General features: G+C 55.7%; 1 protein-coding gene and 1 long non-coding RNA gene across 2 annotated transcripts; both read right to left on the bottom strand.

The window, feature by feature from the left end:
• Window positions 1-270: 270 nt before the first annotated feature.
• LOC123282987 (uncharacterized) lies at window positions 271-1,449 on the bottom strand. The gene is made up of 3 exons (XR_006523382.2): window positions 1,310-1,449; window positions 1,108-1,195; window positions 271-403 (listed from the first exon to the last, which is right to left on the bottom strand). It is a non-coding gene; the product is annotated as an uncharacterized lncRNA (long non-coding RNA).
• Window positions 1,450-7,726: 6,277 nt separating this feature from the next.
• Window positions 7,727-14,289, bottom strand: CHAC1 (ChaC glutathione specific gamma-glutamylcyclotransferase 1). Its single transcript, XM_014857370.3, has 3 exons — window positions 9,737-14,289; window positions 9,296-9,331; window positions 7,727-8,840 (listed from the first exon to the last, which is right to left on the bottom strand). The coding sequence occupies exons 1-3, from the start codon at window positions 9,965-9,967 to the stop codon at window positions 8,439-8,441; spliced, it is 669 nt and encodes a 222-aa protein (XP_014712856.2). The 5' UTR covers window positions 9,968-14,289; the 3' UTR covers window positions 7,727-8,438.
• Between the last annotated feature and the right edge of the window lie 6,369 nt (window positions 14,290-20,658).

Here is a 20,658-nt window from a genome sequence, read left to right on the forward strand (position 1 = left end):
AGGGAAGGGCCACTTGCGAGGCCCCAGCCCCAGAAGAATTATGAAGTGGCCTCGGCTCTCCACCCCAAGTTTATTTTTCCCTGTCATTTCCTCTCTCGTCTGTCTTCGCCCACCCTCCCCAACATGGCGGAGCCTGGACTGCCCAGGGAGCACCCCCTCCCTGCTCTGCGTCCTCCCCCTTTTCCCTTTCTCCCTCCACCCCTGTCAACCTGACTCGTCCTCTGTGCTCTGCTAAGTGAGTGGAGTTCGTTCGTGTAGTCATTCATCCAAGTCAACTCATTTATCCACGTATTTGTCCAGCAAGTATTTTTTGAGGACCTGGGCTAAGCCAGGCTCTGTGCTGGGCACCAGGGATGCAGCAACGAATAGGCAGGTACCGGCTCCGGCCTCTGGAGCTTACGCTCTAGTGAGGAGAGAAAGAATCTAGTAATGCGGTAGTGGTGAAAAATAATTGTGCTAAATAGTAATAATAACCAGCATTCACATAGTGCTTTAAAGTGTAACGTGTTTTTCACCTGATAGCACATCTAATCCCAAGAATCTGAGGGGCAGCTATGATGTTCAGTCCCACTTTAAAGATGAAGAAATTGCAGCTCGGAGACATTAAATAACCTGGCCAAGGACTCACAGGGTACATGGAGCCCTGGTTCTCAAACCCAGTCCCTCTAACCCGAAGCCCATGACCCTCCTGAAAAAGAAGAGCCACTGGAACTGGATGGTAACTGGTTTCTGGTGCAGCTCCTCATTTCACATTTGAGGAACGGAGGCCCAGAGAGGCTAAGTGCCTTGCCTAAGACACACAGCTTAAAACAGGGACTGTGACCTGGATTCCAGCCCAGTGCTCTCTCTGCATCTGAACAGCAGTTCAACGCCCAGATCAGGGTATGGGGCCCTGGTGGATTTGAGGTGGGGGTGGTCATGGTAGGTCTGTCTCCTCCCCTCACCTGCCCCCTCCCCGGCCCCCCCCAGCCCTCCTCCCACTGCATGGTCCCTCTTGTAGGAAGACAGCCCAGAGCACCCTCCCTATCCCCCATCCTCCCCTCGCCAATGCTGGCCTCTTCCCGAGTGAGTGGGCTTTCATTCAACAAATGCAATGTGAGCACCTACTGTGTGCCAGCTCTGCTGGGTCCTGGGAGGCCCCTCAAGGGCTCACGGTCTGCTGAGGAGGCTGACAAGGAACACAAGGCTATCAAAGCTGCAAGAGAAAAAGCACAGGTGTCAGAGACACATGACAGGGCCTCAAAGCCAGGCCTGGGTGGTGAGGTAGAGGAGGTTCAGGGAAGGCTTCCCAGAGGAGGTGACACCTCACCTGAGCCCTGAAGTCTGAGTGACGAATGAGCCAGACCAGAGCTGGCAGGGAAGAGACTTCCAGAATGAGGGAACAGAGAGTGCAAGACGAGGTAAAAAGGCAGCTTGCATGTCACAGGCTTACTGCAGGCTTCTGTCAGGTCAGCTCCCACACATTCAGCGTGTATCAGGTCAGGGCCACAAGTGACCCGTGAGCAGGAACTGGGCCTCCCTTCCTGTGGAAACCCCCACGGGCCAGGGCCTGTGGACAGGTGACTCAGGCACCCCACGTGAGCAGCTCGTCATCAGCTTTCCCCCCATGGACTCACCGTCCCTCCCAGCCAGAGCCACGTCTGACACACCCTTCACCTGCCATCATCCTGACTGGGCCCAGGAGGGGCTGTGCCTGGCTGGAGGCTTTGCCTGCCATTGGGGGAAGTCCCCTTCCTCCCCCAGTCACCAAACCTTCAGGCTGTCACAAGGAAGGCCAAGCTCCCTTCTTGTGGGGACAAGGAGCACCACCCCATGAAAGATGTGCCAACAGCCCTCCAGCTTAGTGACCAGAGTGGGAGCACCAGCAGGGCTCAGCCCCTGCCCCCTGAGATGCCTGCCAGAGGGCAGCTCTTCCTCCGATGTGCGTTTAGGGCCTGGCCTCTCTCAGCCAGACAGAGGGAGAGAGAGGGGCCGGCCCAGGATGCAGTGCCCCGGGGTCAGCGCCACCCCCATTGGGTGTGCTGGGGCCGCCAGACCTGCCTGGGCCACCCTTGGCCAGTGGCCGCAGTCCCACATGCCCAGGCCAGGCACATGGACGTTCAGATTCACATTAGCCTGGGGAGGTGGCTCAGCACTCTCCCTTGGCTGTGCCTGAGGTTTTCACACGGAGTCTTTCCCTGCAAGGGGACGTGTGACATTGCATTTGAAGGGCGTCTCATTAAACCCCGTTGCCCAAAGGTCCCCTGAGCTCCTTTGGGGCCTCAGAGCTGAGCTGCGGCGCTTGGATACACACAGTTCCTGCTCTGGGGACTCGGTTTAGTGGGGCAGACCTGCAAGCAGATCATGCCAATACAACACGCTGGGCACAAAACGGAGGTGTGGGGGGTGGGCACAAGGAGGGCAGCAGCTTCTGGAGGCTTGATGCTGGTGCTGAGTGCTGAGGATGTAAGAGGGCTGGGCGAAGTCGTCGGATAGAGAAAGCAGTGGGAGCCAAGGCTTGGTGGCCAGAAATTGCCTGAGGCGGGAGGAGACAGCAGGCAGCATAGACACCAGGGGCTGGAGGCATGGAGGGGCTCAGGAGGGTGCCGAGGCTGGAGGGGAGAGCAGGGACCGGGCCACAGGGAAGTTCATCCTGAGGGCCATCGGAGCCTGTCAGTGTGGACGGTTGTGGCCAGAGTTGTATTGTTACACCATGTGGAAGACGAATATCCAGGGAGGGCACAAAGCTGGGGAAGATGGATCCGTTTGGAGGTCATGACAAAGGTCCAGGGAAGGGCGGTCGTGAGGGCAGTGGTGGTAGGGAGGACACAGGGGGCCTTCAGATGGCAGAAGACCGGCAGGACAAGACCAGCAGAACCCTGAAGGTTTGAGGAAGGAGCCTGGGCCCAACGTTCAAGCTTGGGCTCCACCTTACTGGGGGGCCGGTGGTCCAGGAGGGGCAGGATCCAGAACAGAGCCAAGGACAGAACTGAAGCGCCAGGGGGAGGAGCGGAGCCTGAGGGGCTGGTGTGCAGTGCAGGGTCCCCAGATGGAGGAGGAGGGGCCAGCACAGGCCGGAGAGGGCGCACAGTGCAGACGGTGCCCTTGCCCTCCTGGAGGGCCAGTGACCAGAAAGCACTCAGGGTGTGTCGAGGGAAGTGCCCGGAGCAGAGGGGAGGGCAGGGGCAGACCTGACCTGGAGAGCGCAGGCCTGGCAAGGATTCTCCAAGGGCAACCAGGAAAGGGCAGAGGACAGTGGCCCCCCCCCGCCCCCGGTGCTGTCCTGGGGGTGAGGGTCCAGGGATAGCGCAAGGAGGGCAGAGGACAAGCGAGGTCAGGGCCTTTGGTCAACCCCCTCTGACAGCAACTCCTGACAAAGCAACTCTGCTGGGCCGCAGTTTCCACAGCCACCGTGCAATTTACTGTCCAAACATGGATGCTTTGAGAGTGGAAGTAATAATTACTCCAGAACAAGAAGAGTGAACTAGATCTGCCCTGGGCACACTAGCTGTGGGGCAGGAGGCTGGCCCTTGTGCTCCGACCCTGGGCCTCAGGGAAACCCTTGCTGTGACCACTGTCTCCCCTGACCTGGCCCTGGGCATTGAGTTGGACTCACACCCTGGAGCACCCTGACTCTCCTCAGAGACAGGCCTGAGGGAAGGCAGCGTCTCGCCAATTCGAGGTCCACTTCCCCACACCCTCTGCTTCTCTGACACGGACGCTGCCACTGTCTCGAGGGGACCAACAGCCCCTAGAGGAATGTGGTCCTTCCTGGGACCCGGTGGGGGGCAACCTGGAGACCCCCTAGGAGCCTGCCAGCCTGAGAGGGGTGCACGGAGGCCAGCGTGGTGTCCACCCACTTCCCCTTGCACTGTCTGGGCGCACTCTCGGCAAAACCCTGGGATCCCCAGTCTCCTCCCTTCTTCTGGCCCCTCCATTTCCAATGGGCTGCCAGGAGGTGTCCCCACATTCCCCCTTCCTGGTCTTAGTCGGGCTCTCCCAGCACCTGCCTGGATCACGGCACCAGGCGCCCACCAGGCCTTGCAGCCTTCAGACCGGCTCCACCCTGCCAAGCTCAAGGCTCCCTAAACCCAGGCCTGAACACAACCCTGTCGGCTTGACGAGCAGACAAAACAAAAAGAACAAAAACAAACAAAGACCCTTCCGTGGGAGGAAAAACATGAAAAAACAAAGACATCGCCGCAGAACCCAACTTGCCTACAAGATAAAGTTTAATACTTCCTCCGCAAACTGACTCCAAGGCAGCTTTCAGCCCGGCTTCCTCCACGCAGCTGCTGCCCAAGCTCTGGGGCCTCCCTCCCAGGCTGGTGCCAGCCCCACGCACCTGCAGTGCCCTCTAACTGGTGGGTTCCTGCAGCTTCTTTACGGCCCTCCCAGACCCGACCACCTCTGCCCCATCCCCTGAGCCCCTGGAGCTGCCCTTGCCCCAGACCAGGTGGGAGGGGGATTCTGTGTCCTCCATCTCCCACAGCCCGAGGTGCAGGGCCCAGGGCCTGTTTCAGACTCCACACATGACAAATGGCAATTGAACTGGCTGAGCCCCCCCAACTCCCAGTTCTCCAGAAGGATGCCCTTGAGGGATGGACAGGATGATTTCTGAGGTCCCTGCTAACTCTGCAATTCCTCAATGCCACGGCCTAAGGTTGGGGCCCCCCTAAGGATGGGTACCCCCCCATCACCCTGCTTCTATCCCTCCAACTAAGGAAGAAAAGGAACAAAAAAATTTTAATGCTCCTACACCAGAAGTCCTCAAAAATGGCTCAGGGATCCCTAGGGGTCCCCAAAATCCTCTGAGGGGGTCTGCAAGGTCAAAATTATTTTCATAATACTACTAAGAGGTTATTTGCCTTTTCACACTCATTTCCTCATGAGTGGACAGTGGGTTTTTCCAGAGCTATAGGAGATGTGAATTTGCAACAAATTGAATGCAGAAGCAGATACGAATCCAGCTGCTACTGTTAAGTCAGACATTAAAAATATAAAACAGGGGGGCCGGCCCGGTGGCGCAGTGGTTAAGTTCGCATGTTCCACTTCGGCGGCCCGGGGTTCATCCATTCGGATCCCGGGTGCAGACATGGCACCGCTTGTCAAGCCATGCTGTGGCAGGTGTCTCACATATAAAGTAGAAGAAGATGGGCATGGATGTGAGCTCAGGGCCAGTCTTCCTCAGCAAAAAGAGGAGGATTGGCAGCAGACGTTAGCTCAGGGCTAATCTTCCTCAAAAAAAAAAAAAAATATATATATATATATAAAACAGGGGCCGGCCCCGTGGCCAAGTGGTTAAGTTCCTGCACTCCACTTCGATGGCCCAGGGGGTTCACCAATGCAGATCCTGGGTACGGACACGGCACTGCTCATCAAGCCATGCTGAGGCGGCATCCCACATAGCACAACCAGAGGCACTCACAGCTAGAATATACAACTATGTACTGGGGGGTTTTGGGGAGAAGAAGAAGAAAAAAAAAGACTGGCAACAGATGTTAGCGCAGGTGCCAATCTTTAAAAATATAAAACAATGCCACTCTTTTCACCAAATTTGTTAGTTTTGGGAAATAGAATCATTTTTCTTTAAAAATATAACATGCCATGGGTTTAATATTTTTATTTTTAATTTAATAAATACGTTTAAACTTCTCAATTTTAATTTTTAATACCTTGAATGTTGTCAGTTGCTGTATCCCACATAAACAGAAGCTCTTGGGGTTCTCAGTAATTTCTAATTTGTAAAGGGGTCCTGAGACCCCTACGCCCTCCCCACACCCTCTGCTTCTCTCTCATCTCAGCAGCCAAATTTCTTGAGAGCTGTCTGCCTCCTCTCCCCCTGGCTCCTCAGCCCCGCCTTGTGGCTTCCCAGCCCCATTCCTGAAATTACTCTCACGGAGGCCACGAGGCTCCCCGGCATTTCATCCAATGGACACTCCTCTGTCCTGATTTTCCTCGCCTTCTCAGGAGCGTGACCCTGGTTCTCCTCTCTGGCTGCTTGTTCTCGAGTACTCAGGCCTGGGCCCTGCCCTCTTCTCTCTCTACCCCCAGGGCTTCAAGCACCATCTCCACGTGCATGGCTCCCAAATCTCTCACTCCAGCCCATATTTCTCCCCTGAGTCCCAGACCCACATAGCCAGCTGCCCCGTGAACTTCCACGTGGAGGCCGCTGCCCCACATAGCCAGCTGCCCCACACAGGCACCACCAGCTCAAATACAGGGCCGATCTCCACGCCTGCCCTTCCTAACTCTGCAGGAGTCACCCTCCCAGTGACTGCACCAGGAACCCTTGCCCTCTGCCCTCTCCCTTGCTCCCCTCATCAACCTGCCACACCAAACCCTGTCGCTCCCTCCCCTGCACTGCTCTCAAATCCATCCTCCTGTCCGTCCCCACTGCCACATCTCAACTCAGGCCACCCTCACCTTCCCCTGCCTCTCTTTGGCCTTCCTCCTCCGATCTGACCCAGCAGCCAGTTCCTTCGTAAGCAGTCTCTTCCCTGCTCAAAGAAAGCCACAGGAGGCCCCACTGACACAGGAGGACTGCCAGCTCCACAGCACAGCACAGCACAGCTCACCATGCTGGCCAGGGGGGTGCCGTCCTGCCACCTGTCCAGCCTCATGTCCCCTCCCTGACACCACTCTGTCCCAGCTAGTCTGACCTTGCTTACCCCTCTGGCCCAGGGTGTTCCCTGCCTCTGCTCACCAGAGACCCCTTCTCAGGCTCGGGGCACGGCTTCACCATTCCCTCCCACAGGATGCCTTCCTTGTCTGCTGCCTCCGGGTCAGGAGCCCTTTCTCAGCTGCCTGCCTCTTCTCCCATCATGGCACATTTCACACTGGATGGTCACTATTTAGAGTTCCCAGGCTCCAAGTTCCCTGAGGAGGAGGGCTCCTCACTGCTGTGTCCCTAGAGCCTAGATCAGTGCCTGGTGTAAGCAGCTCAGTAAATACTTGCTGAATGAATGGCCTGAAGAATGCGAGCCCATGTGCAGCTGACAGGCAGCCCTCCCCACCCCCATTCAGAATAGAGCAGGGCTCTCTGAGCACCCAGACTGGCCGTCTGGCCCTGCCCCAGCACAGGAGGCCCGGGAGGTGGTGCCCAGGGCTCCCTGCCACCGGCTGCCTCCTCCTGCTGTGTTGCCCTGACTGAGCTCCCAGAAGAACCTGGCTAGATGCCACACTTGGCCAAGACAAGGCCGCCAACACATGGACATCCTCCCCAGGCACTACAGTTGCCCAAACGGGTCAGAGCTGACCCTGCTGGGGACACCCAATCCAGGACACCAGCCACAAGAGCAGCCGCAACACATGTCACACAGTGTCCTAGTGAACTGACGCTCGGAGGGCTGACTACTTTTCTGGAGGTCACTGGGCCAATGAGGGGAAGGGGCTGGGTTGGAACTCTGGTCTGGGTTCCAAGCCTGCCAGCCTCTTCAGGGCAGATGGAAGGAGACACAGAGCACTAAGTCGGTGGCAAGGACACTGCTGACTGGGCTGCCCAGTAGAGCCACATGGGCTGATTTCTGCACGACTCAGGGGCATTCTTGGCATGCACTAAGACATGAATGGCGCCCATGGGAGAGTGCAACCTGGAAGTCCTGCCTGCTCAGCCGCCCCCTCCCTGGGAGGGAAGAAGGGAGACGAAGAGGGAGCCTTTCCCCTCTTATGAGCCTTCCAGGCTTCACCACCTCAGTCGGCCCAGCTCCTCCTCTGAAGAAAGAACCACATTCCAGCACAGCACGGATAATAAGAGATCAGTTTATGGATAACAGTTTGGGACAGACTGGGAAGGTGACAGTGCCTATAGTGATGAGCTTCCCAGGACTAGACCAACAGACAGACAAGCAAACAGACAGACAGAGACAAGGAAACAAAGTCAAACGGGTAACAGGCCCAGGCCCAGCCTCAGCAGCCTGTGTTTGGGCTCCAGATCCAGCTCTGTCCTGGGGACCTGGATGAGCAGGGCTAGCAGGGGCCTCAGTTCTTGTAGGGCCCCCTCTCCTCACTCCCTCCTGTCCCTTACCAGCAGGCTGGGACGTTTTGAAGGTGGTATTTCCAGGGCTGGGGAATGGTGGGTCTGTAGGTAAGGGGCAGAGGGTCAAGGCTTGGGGAGGTGGAGGCCAGGGTGGTGTGGGGTTAGCAGCAGCACTGGGGGTAATCTGGCCAGGCACCAAGCACCTGCAGTGGGGCACCGCTCAGCAGGGCCCCTATGTCCAGGCCAGGCTCTCCACCTCGCCCACCACACCAACATGGTGTAATAAATAGTTTCAAGTGTAAGTCAGTGTCACGCAGGAGAGCTGGAGACTGGCGGGCAGGCAGAGGCCTACAGAGAGAAGCCCCTGACCGCCCCCGAGTCCTCTCAGCCGGCTCCAGCTGTACCAAGTCTGTCTGTGTGCACCAGAGTGGGGACCTGGCCCCCACATCCACGTAGGCACTCCCTGCAGGGGCTCAGCCCCTCAGACCAGTGCCAAAGCTTGCTCTGTGGGGCAGAAGCAGGGTAGCATGGTACCCACAGCATCCACGATGGCTGCCAGGTGCTCGTCCTGTGCCTGGGGCCCACAGAGCTGCATGAAGTCCGCCAGGCGCAGCAAGTACTCGAGGTTGTGGCCAGAGAAGCCACGGCAGGCCAGGATCTGTGTAGCAATGGCCTCCTCGGGCGCAGGGCCCAGGTAACCAGGGTTCTGAGGGGTGGCCACGTAGGCCAACGCCTTGAGGGGTTGATCAGGGGTATCTTGGGGGTAGAAGGTGACCTCCTTGGTATCATAGCCGCCAAGCACTGCCTCACGCACGTTGAGGTACTTCAGGGCCTCGCTCACCTGCTCGCCTCGCACCTGGTATGCCACACCCCAAGTGCAGCCCTACGAGAAAACAGGGACATCAGAGTCAGTGACAACAGCTCCTTGGTGGTCCCTCCCCAAGACTGTGCTCTCTAAGGGAGGTGGGCGAAGGGCTGATTGATGAGCAGTCTAGTAGCAATACATCAAGCCCTCATGCTTCCTTTCTTAATAAGGGTTGACGAGACGGTGTAGCACCACAGCAAACAGGATTCCCACTGAGTGTGGTGGGAGAACTGGCGGCATCACCTGTAAGCTTGTTAGGAATGTGAGTTTCAGGCCCAACTCTAGTCGTATTAAATCAAAATCTGTATTTGAACAGATCCTCAGGTGACTTTTGTGAGAAGCACTGAGTTGACCACCCTTCCTCTTGGCCAGAGGGCATCAAATCTACCCTGCAGCCAAGGAACTATGAGCTCTACCTGTCCGCACCCCTCCATGCTGGGCCCCAGGGTCCCTCTCTTGACTCCAGCACGTACCTCATGATCTTCAAGGAGGGTCACCACACGGCCAGGCTAGGAAAGGAATAAAGATTTTGAAAAAGATGAGTTAGAAATCAGCTCTGCCATCAGTGCCAGGGGAAACCCTGCCAGCCCAGGCCTCAGAGAGCTCCACTCATCCACAGGCAAGTGCAGGCAGTGATGCATGGATGCAGGAGAAACAGACACACGGCAGTGGCCCAGACTGGTAAACAGAAAGATTCATCAACACGGTAAGCCACAGGATCACAGACTCCAGCCGTCACACAGTGATCCACTGGGCAGGTAAATTTAAGCCACAAACTCGGGCACAGGTTCACACATTTCTCCCATCAGCACGGAGTCACTGTCTGCCCAGAGAGCCCCAGACATTCCAGGGCACCAGCGCCCACGATCCTGCCCCCACCCCTCCATTCCCCCCGGGGATAATCGGATGCTCACCATCTTGTCGCTGCCCCGATGGAAAGTGTCTCCCTGCCAGAAGCGGCGGCTGTAGCCACGCACGAAGCCCACACGGCTGTCGCTGTAGGCGAAGTCGGGCCTCCAAACCAGGGAGCCATATCCGAAAATCCACAGGGCTTGGGGGTCGCCGTGGTCCCGGGGGTGCTGCGCGGGCGGTGAGGGCGGCGGCGAGGCGGGCGGGGTGTTCTGGGCTGCGGACTCCTGCTTCATGGTGCCGGGCACAGGGACGGGCCCGGCGGCCTCCGGGGCTGGTCTCCGGCGCGGGCACGGAAGGACCGACGGACGCGCACACCTGGCCTGGCACCGCTCGGTCGCTCCAGCTGCGCAGCCCTGTCCGAGGCGCCCTTTAAACCCTCCGGCTGGGCGGCCCGGCCCACCGCGGCCAGCTGCCGCGGTGATTGGGGCGGGGCAAAACCCTTTTGGCCAATCACCTCCGGGCTTTGCTGTCCGGCTAACCGCGCCGCCCTCTGAATGGGTAACTGAGCGGCCGGCCCCGGGCCAGCGCGCCCGCTGATTGGTTCGGCTCCACCTCTGTAGCAAACCTGGCAGCCGTGATGCAATGGCGGGGGAGGTTTCCCCAGCTCCGGCATGCAGCAAGGGAGCCTAGGATTGCATCAGGCGGAGGGCGGTGGGCGCTAGTCGTGTCCCCGGCAGCCCCTCCATGGCCTGGGCCCTTCAGGAGCCACGGCGGGCGGGTCCCAGGCAGGTGTCTCTCCAGCAGTCCTGCTGCTGGTGCACCTGGCCGAGTCACTGCCATCCCAGGCAGCACGGGCTCGTTACCAGGGACAGTGCAGGGCACGTCCAGAAGGAGCGCTCTAGGCGGCGTGGATGCCTGTCTCTGGGGCTCTGCCTGACAGCACGCACTCTGGAGAAGCCGTCGGAGGCACCCTCCGCATTCCGCACTGGTGCCTCACGCCAATGGCCCGCATGAGCAAATGGAGAAACTGAGTCACGGGGCTGGCCAGGGGTTCTGCCGAGGTTGCGAGGTTGAGTCAGGGCGGGCGCTCGGAGCTTGCGGGCCTCACGTGAGGGTTACGCCTCGGACCAGGTGCAGGACCCCCTGAGCTCAGGCAGGCTCGGAGAGGAGCCGGTCCAAGCGCTGGGAACGGCCGCGTCACTTTGGCGGTGGTGGCCGGACCGGCGGAGAGAGTCCATAAAGACAGGAAAGCCAAGCCAATCCTGCCCCGAGGCGATGGGTTTAGTTCTGCCCAGACAGGAGACGTTTGCAAGAATGGTTGCGTTACTCCTATGGCACCGAGGTTCCAGGAGCAGCGGGCAAGGAGGGCCGAATTGAGGCCCCCAGAGGGCTGGGAGCAGCTACTGGCCTTCTCCCTTGGCAACTGGCCCTCCGACCAAAAGCAATGGAGGGTCTGCAGGCTGTCTGGGCTTGACCCCTTAACCTGCGGCGAGGGGCCGCCTCCTGGAGATGTCTCTGGCTGGAAAGGGGAACTGGAGACCGCAGAAGGTCCGCCCCTGGCGGAGCAGGGGGCACTGCTGAGGAGGTCCGGGATGAGCTCTCCGGCAGGGGAAATGGGCAACATTGTTTCTCAGTGGATTTTAATTAGATATTTAAACTAAAAAACTGCCTGCACGCTCAAAAAGTCATTCCAAAGGCAACGAAGATATATCCTCCAGTAGGAATGTTGCATTATGGTGTGTATAGTATGAAGCTAGTTCTTTAAAAACAAAACAAGTTATACATTAATATTTGTAAAAGAAATCATCTGGAAGAATATACCTAAACTGTTAGCAGATCCTGTCACCAAAAGAGGACTTTGAATATTAAATGTAAACATTTATGGAAAAGTTTGGGTTTTTTACAAGGTGCATGAATTACTTTTCCATGTGGAAAAAATTACAGGCAAAATGGTTCTTTCTGGTCATTCCTTTCTCTTTTTCTCCATTCCCCATGTTCACTCTCCCATCTTGTCTACTCTCTCTCCTGTCCCCTTTAGTCCCCAGGAACACCTCCTTTGCTGCTAGTTTCTTAGGGAGAATATCCTCCCCTCCATCTACCATCAGTGGGTGGTGGAGTGGGAGGAGGGAAACTGGTACCAACACATTGCTGGAAGTATCTGAATCGACACAAACAACCCTTTGAAAAAGCAGCTTGGTGATACAAATGAAGAATCATAAAACGTCCCTGCCCTTTGACCCAATACTTCCACTCCAGGAAATTATTCAAAATATGGGAAAAGCCATATGCCTGAAGATTTTTCAATGCTTTGTTATTTATCATAGCAAAAACAAAAGAAGAAAAACTACTTAAATATCCAAAAATAGCTAAATGTTTAAGTAAATTATGGTCAATCCACATGGTGGAGAAAGACACACACACACACCACACAAAGAAAACAACTTAAATATCCAGCAATAAATGATTAGTTACATAAATTTGATATAGACATAAAATTAAATCTGTGCAGTCTTTAGAAACAATTATGTATGCTTATTCTTATTGACATGGAAACCTATCTATGATGTATAATTAAATGAAAAAGCAGGTTATAAAATAATATAACTTTTTAAACTTAAAGTCTGTATGTGTTTATTTGCATAGAAAAAAAAATCTGGAAGAACATATAGAAATGCTCAGTGATTACCACTGAGTAGTGGACTACATGAGATTTTCACTTTCTTTTTTATACCAATTCAGATTATCTGGGATTTTTTTTTTAAAGACAACATAAACCACTTCTGTTTAGAAAAAAAGTTAAAAATAAAAATCCATTATGAAAAGAATGTAGTAAAAATACCTATGATTGCATAGTTAGGCAAAAATGCAAAATATGAACTACCACGTGAACTATGATTAACACTTTTAAAACAACAAAAACAAGATGCATGAGGAAAGAGGGGGGAGCACCATATGCTAATGATGGATGTGTTGGGGTATTGGGATTACGGGTGATTCTTTTCTCTATTTCCCAAAGCTCATGAAATGTAATTTCTAATCATAAAAAGTTAGTTTTAAAGAGTAATGAATGGTTTTCTGGTGACTAAGGGGAAGATAACATATCAGAATCAGCTGGGGAGCATCTTCAAGATGCCGGTTCTCAGACGTCCGCTGAACCACAGCCCCAGGTTTCAATTACTCCTTTGGTGAGGTCATCAGCGACCAGCTCTTGCTCCAGGCAGAGTTAGGCACTTCCTCCTCTGTGCTCCCACGACCCTTTATCTCACTTCTGTTTATTTATCTGATCTCTCCTGCTTACAACAGAAACAATCATTGATCCACTGCTTACCATGAGCTAGGCTGTTTGCTAAATGCTTTCGCATCTATTCTAATCATAACCTTATCCATTACTTTGTGAAGTAAATATCATTTCACAGATGAGCAAACTGGGGCCCAGGAAAGTTAGAGAACCCACTTACGGTGATGGAGCAGCAAGCGTGGAGCCTGGGTCCAGAAGCAGGTAGTCCAGCCCCAAGCTGCCTTGCTGATAAGCATTTGACGTCCTACCCCCAACGAACCTGAGACCTCCCTGAGAGCAGACTTCATCTTGGAAGGCCCAGGGGAACCAACATGGTGCTGGCTCATGGAAGGTTCTCCACAAAAGAGGGTGGAAGAAGTGAAGGTCTTACTTGGAAAAGGCCAGGGGTCCAGAGGACACCAGGTTCAACCCTGACCCTCCGAAAATAGGAATCCCCACAAAAGTTGGCCCATGGGTCTTGGCCACCTTCCCGGGAACATGTCTTGCCTGTTCCCGCCCCTTGCTTATCCTTGCCAACAAGACTTGTCCCTTTCCCTCCCATGGAACACTCCCAGGCAGTAAACCATCCCACTCAGCCAGTTCCTCTCTAACATCTGCAGCAACTATCCCATCTTTCCTCCTAAAATCTCCTCAGGAAAGGGCTGCAGGTGTCACGCCCACAGAGGTACCAGCCCATGAGAGGGCATGAGAGAGAATCACCTCCACTTGATTTGCACACGATGCACACATGGTGGTTTCCTTTTTTGGATCTTTCCCAAATTAATTTTTCCTCATTGTTCCCCTTCAGGCGGTCACTTCTCATTTCCTTATGGTCTGTTCCTTCTCACTTCTCATTCCAGTCACTGCAATCAACTCCTGGTGTTAATGGGCACAATTATCTGAAACGAGGGAAGGGTGTATTTTAGGAGCTAGGGGATCCTGCTAATTTATTATGCTAAATGAAGTCGGTTTATAAAGCTGCTGATTCCAGATGGATGAAAAACCTTCCCAGACATGGGCTCTGAGCCCAGCTTGCTCACATCTGAGCCCAGCTCCACCATTTACCATCTCGGAGACCCCAGGCATACTGTCTCTGGTCCTCAGTTTTCTCAACTGTGAAATGGGGAACAATAGTGCCTACCTTGTAGGTTCTGATGAAGATTGAAAGAAATTACACCTTAGCCAGCACCTGGCCCGTGGGAGCACTCAATACACCTTAGCTCCTTAAGATTTTTACTCCAGACTTTTCACGTTCCATTTTATCCAGGGTAGAGCCATAGTCTACTGTGATATTGTGATTTATAATAAGAAATATATTTTGGGGGTCTTTGTCCTGTTTCTGACACGGGAGCTCCTAAACCCTTGGAATTTCCTAACAAGAGTGATAAAGGTGTCTTCTGTTATTCATAACAAGCCCCTATCAACCACACCTGAGTTTATACTAATTCGAGGACTTCTGGAAAGTCCCTCAGGAGGGGGAGCTGGTTGCCAGGGGAAATCAACCACGTGATTGGAGGGTTGCAACTTTCAGCCCCACCTCCCGAGCTCCAGGGAGGGGAGAGGGGCTGGAGATTGAGCTTATATAATCAAACCTCCATAAAAACCCAAAAGGATGGGGGTTCAGAGCACTTCCAAGTCGGTGAACACATGAAGGTGCTGGAAGGTGGCATGCCCAGACAGGACATGAAACCTCCACGTCCCTCCACATACCTTGCCCGACGCATCTCTTCCATCTGGCTGTTCCTGAGTTAAATCCTTATATAACATACCAGGACTCTAGTAAGTTAACTGGTTTCCTGAGTTCTGTGATTCACTCTAGCAAATTAATCAAAACCAAGGAGGGGATTGTCAGAACCTCTGATCTATAGCCAGTCAGTCAGAAGCACAGGTCACAACCTGGACTTCAACTGGCATCTGAAGTGGGTGGCAATCTTGTGGGATTGAACTCTAAATCTGTGGGATCTGATGCTATCTCCAGGCAGATAGTGGTAGGATTGAGTTCGACTGGAGGACACCCAGCTGATGTTGCAGAATTGCGTGAGGGAGGAAAACCCACACATCTGGTGTCTGAAGTGAAGTAGAGTTGTAATATTGGGAGTAGAGTAGATGCACAGGGAGCGTGTTTTCCTAGTCTGACACAGTTCAGAAGAACTGAGTGAGTCAGGAAAGGGATCGGCGTAAGTATTTTTGATTCAGTGTGGAGAAAACTTTGACTATCTCACCCTCCATTCTTGCCATGCAATTCACAAATTGTTCCAGTCAATAGGGTACTAAAGGAGTATTTTCTTTTCTTTTTTTTTGAGGAAGATTAGCCCTGAGCTAACATCTGCTGCCGATCCTCCTCTTTTTGCTGAGGAAGACTGGCCTCGAGTCAACACCTGTGCCCATCTTCCTCTACTTTATATGTGGGACGCCTACCCCAATATGGCTTGCTAAGTGGTGCCATGTCTGCACCCGGGATCCGAAGCGGCGAACCCCAGGCTGCCGAAGCAGAATGTGCGAACTCAACCTCTGCGCCACTGGGCCGGCCCCTAAAGGAGTATTTTTAAAAGCAGAATGGGTGATAGTCTGCCCCAAGCACACTATTAATAGAATAGTTGTTTGAGCAAAGATAGATTGTCTGTGTGCTCGGGGGGAGGGGTGCCAAAATCAATCAATCAATAAAATAAATAATCCGCCCTCTATGAGGGGCTACACCTCCCACAGGCCTCTGAGAGAGAAGTGTGTCCTCAGGTCCTTGGCCCGTGTGCAGGAAGGACACAGGGCCCACCAACACTCTGGCAAACAGACGGGATGGAGTAGCTAAATCCCTCAGTACAGCCCACCTCGGAAGAGGAGAAGACAGCTGCTCGGCTGGTTATGCCAGCTGAATCCAGGGCCAAGGGGGAAGGCTACTTGGTCCCCGGTCCACAAAAGCAGGGACTGTAGGATTCACCCATGTCCTGGCAGAAGAGCGCATGCGATGGCAGAAAACCTGGCTCCTGCCCATTTCCAGCTTCCAAAGAGGGAGGAAGATGCAGGTGACAGGGCACCCTGGGGAGGCCAGCGTTCCAGTTATTCAGAGCTCTGGCCTAACCCACCTGAAAGGGAGGGGCCAGGGCTCCGACAGAGGGTTGGGACGGGGAGCCCTCCCTCCCGATTCCAAGGAGAGAGGAAGGTGTAGTTTGTGGGGGCCGGAAGTGGCTGGCTGCACGGCTGAGGAGAACAGCAGTGGGGAGCATTTCAGCGGAAGGCCAGGGCTGCGTAGAGTGGAGAGCCATGAGTGGAACGTCAGACCCCGCAGAGGGCTACAGTGCGGTAGGACCTGGCTTTAGAAGAGGACCCTAGAAAAACAGCCTGTGTGGAAAAGCCTGACTGTTCAAAAGGGGTATGACTGCAGGGGCAGACTCAGGCCCACCAAGAGCCTAGGAAGTGAAGCCCCTTAAATGAGAGCAGCTGGGACACCCTCCCGCAAGGGCCTACTGTGAATGGGAAGGAGATCCAGAACCATTTAGATCACTTTTACCAGAGGAAGCACTGAGTGAATGGGGTCACTGACGGAGGCAAAACTGAACAGACCGGGTCTAGCAGGATGGACCTGGCTCGGACATCTGCCACTGTGGGAAAGGGACAGCAATCCTCGGACGAGCCAAGTGGCATGTACCCATCTGCTAACTCCTACGGCTTGCTTTGCCTCCAACATGAGCCAGGAGGAGGGATGGCGGGAGACAGATAGGCTGGCCAGGCCTGGCAGGCTTCGGCTTGCCCTGCAGGGGGTGCCATGACGCAGGACTGGCACGGGCCCAGAGCATACCTGTTGCTAAACCCAGATTCCTGAGATGCCAGTTACCTTGTGTCTGCTAGTTGCCTTGTGTAGCCTCAGATGGCTTTTTGGACCTTATGTCGTGGCCTCAGAGGATCTTTGGGGATGAAGGGAATCCTGACCAGGGTGTTAAAGGATGCAGGGCCCCGGAGACCAGGGAAAAGGTGGCAAAAGTCACTTGTGGCAAATCTCAAGGGGAAGGGCACTCTGGAGGACTTAGGGTCCTGCTGTCCCTTCCCACAGCCAGGGTCTCCCCTCCCCTACTCCCCGTATCAGAGGAGGCTGACCTAGACTAGTAGTGTTCCTTAAAGACGAGGGCACAGAGGGAAGCAATGGTGGAGGCAACCTGGGATCTCAGCTGCCTCCTTGGTCCTAGGGTTACTGCTGGGACTGTCCAGCCAGACTCCAAGCTCCTCTCTAGCCCACCCCATCCTGTGGTCTGGGAAAGTGGAAGCTCCAGAAAGTGGTTTGCCAACAAAAGCTTAAGAAGGATTAACCAACCAGGAGGAAACTCCTTTCTCACATTTTCATAGATGAACTCATTTCAACCTCAATCATGATGCGCAGGAGGTATTATCCTCTGAGAGGTGAAAGATAATTAACTTCATGGTTAGCTTTCTTGGGCAAAGCCCATGTTTTATTGCCAGTGCCTGGCATATAAAAGGAGCTCAATCAGCGTGAAAGGAATGAAGACATGGATGGACTTGTCCCAGGTCACCTGGCAAGGAGAGGTAGTGCTGGAAGGGAGCTTCAGCCTCCCAACACAAACCCGGTGTCCCTTCCAGCCCGTCCCCATTCAGGCTGCCCGCGGGGCGGGGATGGCCAGAGGACAAGGACTGCGCCGAGGCGGGCAGCGAGCCGGCTGACCGCGTTCAGTCGGTCGGCCTGGCTGCCGCGACGGCTCAGGACGCGAAAGGGCCCTGTTGCGCTGGACACCTGGAGGCCCATTCACGGGAAAGCGTCGCACTGCGCTCTCGCGGGCGGCTTAGGGGCTGGGGACCCGGAGGGAGCTCTGCGCGACAAAGAAGAAAGCTGAGCTCGCGTCCGGAGCCCCTCCCCAGGCTCGTCCCGCTGGCCCCCAGGACGGTGACGGGCTGACCCCCGAGCCTTGGGGGACGACGACCCCTCCAGGGGCAGTGCCGACGGCCGCGCAGCGCCCCCTGGTGCCAGGCAGCGGGGCCGGGCCGTCCCGCCCGCTGGCCCGCCGGCGACACCGGCTTCCCGCGGCCGCGGCCCAGCGCGGGCTCCCAGGCCGGGGGCGGGCTTCGGGGATGCAGGAGGCGGGGCCGAGCAGGCGGGGAGTCTCCGAGAAGCTCGCGGCCTTCGGCGGCTTCCCGGCCCGGGAAGTGAGCGGGGTCGGGAGGCCGCAAACAGGAAGTGGAGCTGTAACAAAGGGCTCGGGGGGCGGGGAGCCGCGGGACCCCCGGGGCGCCCGACGGCGGCGGCGGCCGCGGCAGGTGGAGGGCTGGCCCGGGCGAGCGCGCCGCACCTGCCTCTTCCGCCGCCGCTCGGGGCTCCGGGCCCGACGGGATCCGGCCAGACCACGGGGCCGGGCCCTGCGCCCTGGGCGCGAGGAGGGCGCGGCTGCCCGGGGAAGGCCGCTGGGACCTCCCAGGCGCATCCTCTGCCCGGGAAGAGACAGTCACAGTTCCCTGAGTGAATCACTTCCATCCCCTTCCCGGAATGCGGCAGGCCACGTGGGGCGGAGGGCTGGGTCCGCCGATGCTGCGGACCCACGGGTAGTGGCTGGGAGAGCTGCGGGGAGGGGAGAGCCCCGGGGCCCAGCCAGAGGCGCAGCGGCCGTACTACCTGAGTTTAGTCTCGTGGCCTTATCTAGATTGGGCTGGGGGGAGGTAGAGGCCACAGTCTTTCCCACCCCCTTCCCCCCCCACCCCCCCGGGCTCCGAGGCAGGAGAGGGGACCCTGGCTAAGCAAGCAGGACAAAGGCGTTCCTCCCTTCTTCACAGCCTCTCTCTGACTCACCTCCCCACAGTGATATGCAGGTGGTTACCAGCCAGTGAGCCCTGGAAGAGCAGCTGTCCTCATAGCTGGAGGTCACTGTGGGGTCACACTTATTCTTTAGGCAGGGCATTGCCTCCAGGCTGTTAAGGAACTGCCGAACTTTGAATTCTCTTGGGAAATACCCATGCAGATTAAACATGGGCATTTGCTAAACCATGGAGGGCGCTTCACAGTGAGTCTAGAGCTATCACCTGGCCTTGTTTCTGCCAAGCCTGGGACTCTCCTGTACACTGGATACTCTGTCAGGAAAGTCTTGGGTACATTGCTTCTGAGAAGGGGCTGGACTCTCAGGGAGCGACCTGGAAATCCTGGGGAGAGGCAGGCTTCCACTGGGGCCTGTTGGCACCTCAAGTACCTGGCCCAGCTTCTGCCACGTCACTAGACATGGAGTCTAGCACGAAGTACAGGTTGGAGCTGCCCAGACCAAGTCCATGCCTGGATCCCCTCTTTCCCCAGAAAGCCGGCGTGGTGGGCTCTCCCAGCTCCCTGTCTAGGGTATCAGAGCCAGTGAGTGGTTTTAGCCAGCCAGCTCCCGTCTAGGGCTCTACTTTGAGAGGCTGGCAGCCCATGCAGCCCAGCACAGCCTGGTGGTGTGGACGTGCAGGCCTGCGGGTGTCCTACCTGTCCCCCACATGGGAGCCTCGTCATCTCGCCTGCGTGTCCCAGCCCAGTTTCCCCCCGCCCCCCAGGGCCCGGGAGCAGCTTTCCTGTTTCATTTTGGGCAGGAAGAGTGAGGTCGTGTTGTTCTTCCCCCTGCTGCCGGCTCAGGCTGTGGGAACGGCTCTCTGAATGCTTTCCTGTTTGATACCCTGTGTATGCAGTGAGGGGAACAGGGAGCAATGAGCAAGGCACGGAGCGTGTGCATGTGGGTGAGTGTGGATCAGCCTAGGTCTCTAGCTCCCGTGTCTCTGGCATAAGCACCCAGATCAGGCGCGGGCATGCTGTGTGTGTCAGGGAGAAAGAGGAAAAGGGAGAGCAAGGAGCAGGGCATAGACTTGGGAGCATCTGGTGGGTCTATTTTGCTTTACTGGGACAGGCTGAGAGCCGGGAGCATCTGCTCAGCTTTTTGTCAACGGCTCATTTTTTCATCATTTGCTCTCCATGGAGAATGTTTGTGGCTGTAGAGAAAGGACTGTGGCACCCTAGGGACCATCCTGCGCCTTAGAGGAAGCTAGGCATGAAGTAGAGACTGGAAATTCCCTCATTGGTGCCTCAGCCAGAGACACTTGGGCTGAGGGAAGGCTACCTCCTCCCCCACCCCTCCCTGCGGTGTTCAATAAACTCCAGCAGCTCCAGGCAGACCAGGCGCCCAGACTCAGCTCTCCCGCCCAGCTGCAAGGAGGACAGACCCAAGGCAAAGCACCGCCTCAAGACCAGTGCCCTGCTGGAGCTGAGAAAAGAATAGGATGCAGTCCATCTAAAACCCTGCAACGGCAGGAGGCAGGACCCACACATCATCATGGTTCAGAGACCCCATTCTCTGACAAGAGAATGCTTTTGAAAAGAAGAAAACAGGCAGAATTATCCCATTCCCCCAAATTCCTGTATCCCTCAGGCTGACTAGGGAGCCCATAAGCTTTTTCAGGCTCCAGGAAAGAAAAGAGGGATAGATTCGGGCCAGGGGGCATATCCCCCGGGAACAGTGGGAGTCTAAGGGGAGATGCAGCCAGCCTCCAGACAGCAAGCAGGGAACTAGATGGGTGAGGCCGGGCTCCCCCAGGCCTGGAGGGGATACGGGTCTGGAGCACAGCAGGCCAAGCCCAAGTGCATGCGCAGGTCCTGGGGCTTCTGGTGGGGCAGCCGAAAGCAATATGAGAAGGCGAGTGAGGATGAGGAGACTCCCACTCTGCCATCACAAAGACAGGACCCAAGAAGTAATAAAC

The sequence above is a fragment of the Equus asinus genome, chromosome 2 (genome assembly GCF_041296235.1).
Source record: "Equus asinus isolate D_3611 breed Donkey chromosome 2, EquAss-T2T_v2, whole genome shotgun sequence".
NCBI classification, from domain to species: Eukaryota; Metazoa; Chordata; class Mammalia; order Perissodactyla; family Equidae; genus Equus; species Equus asinus.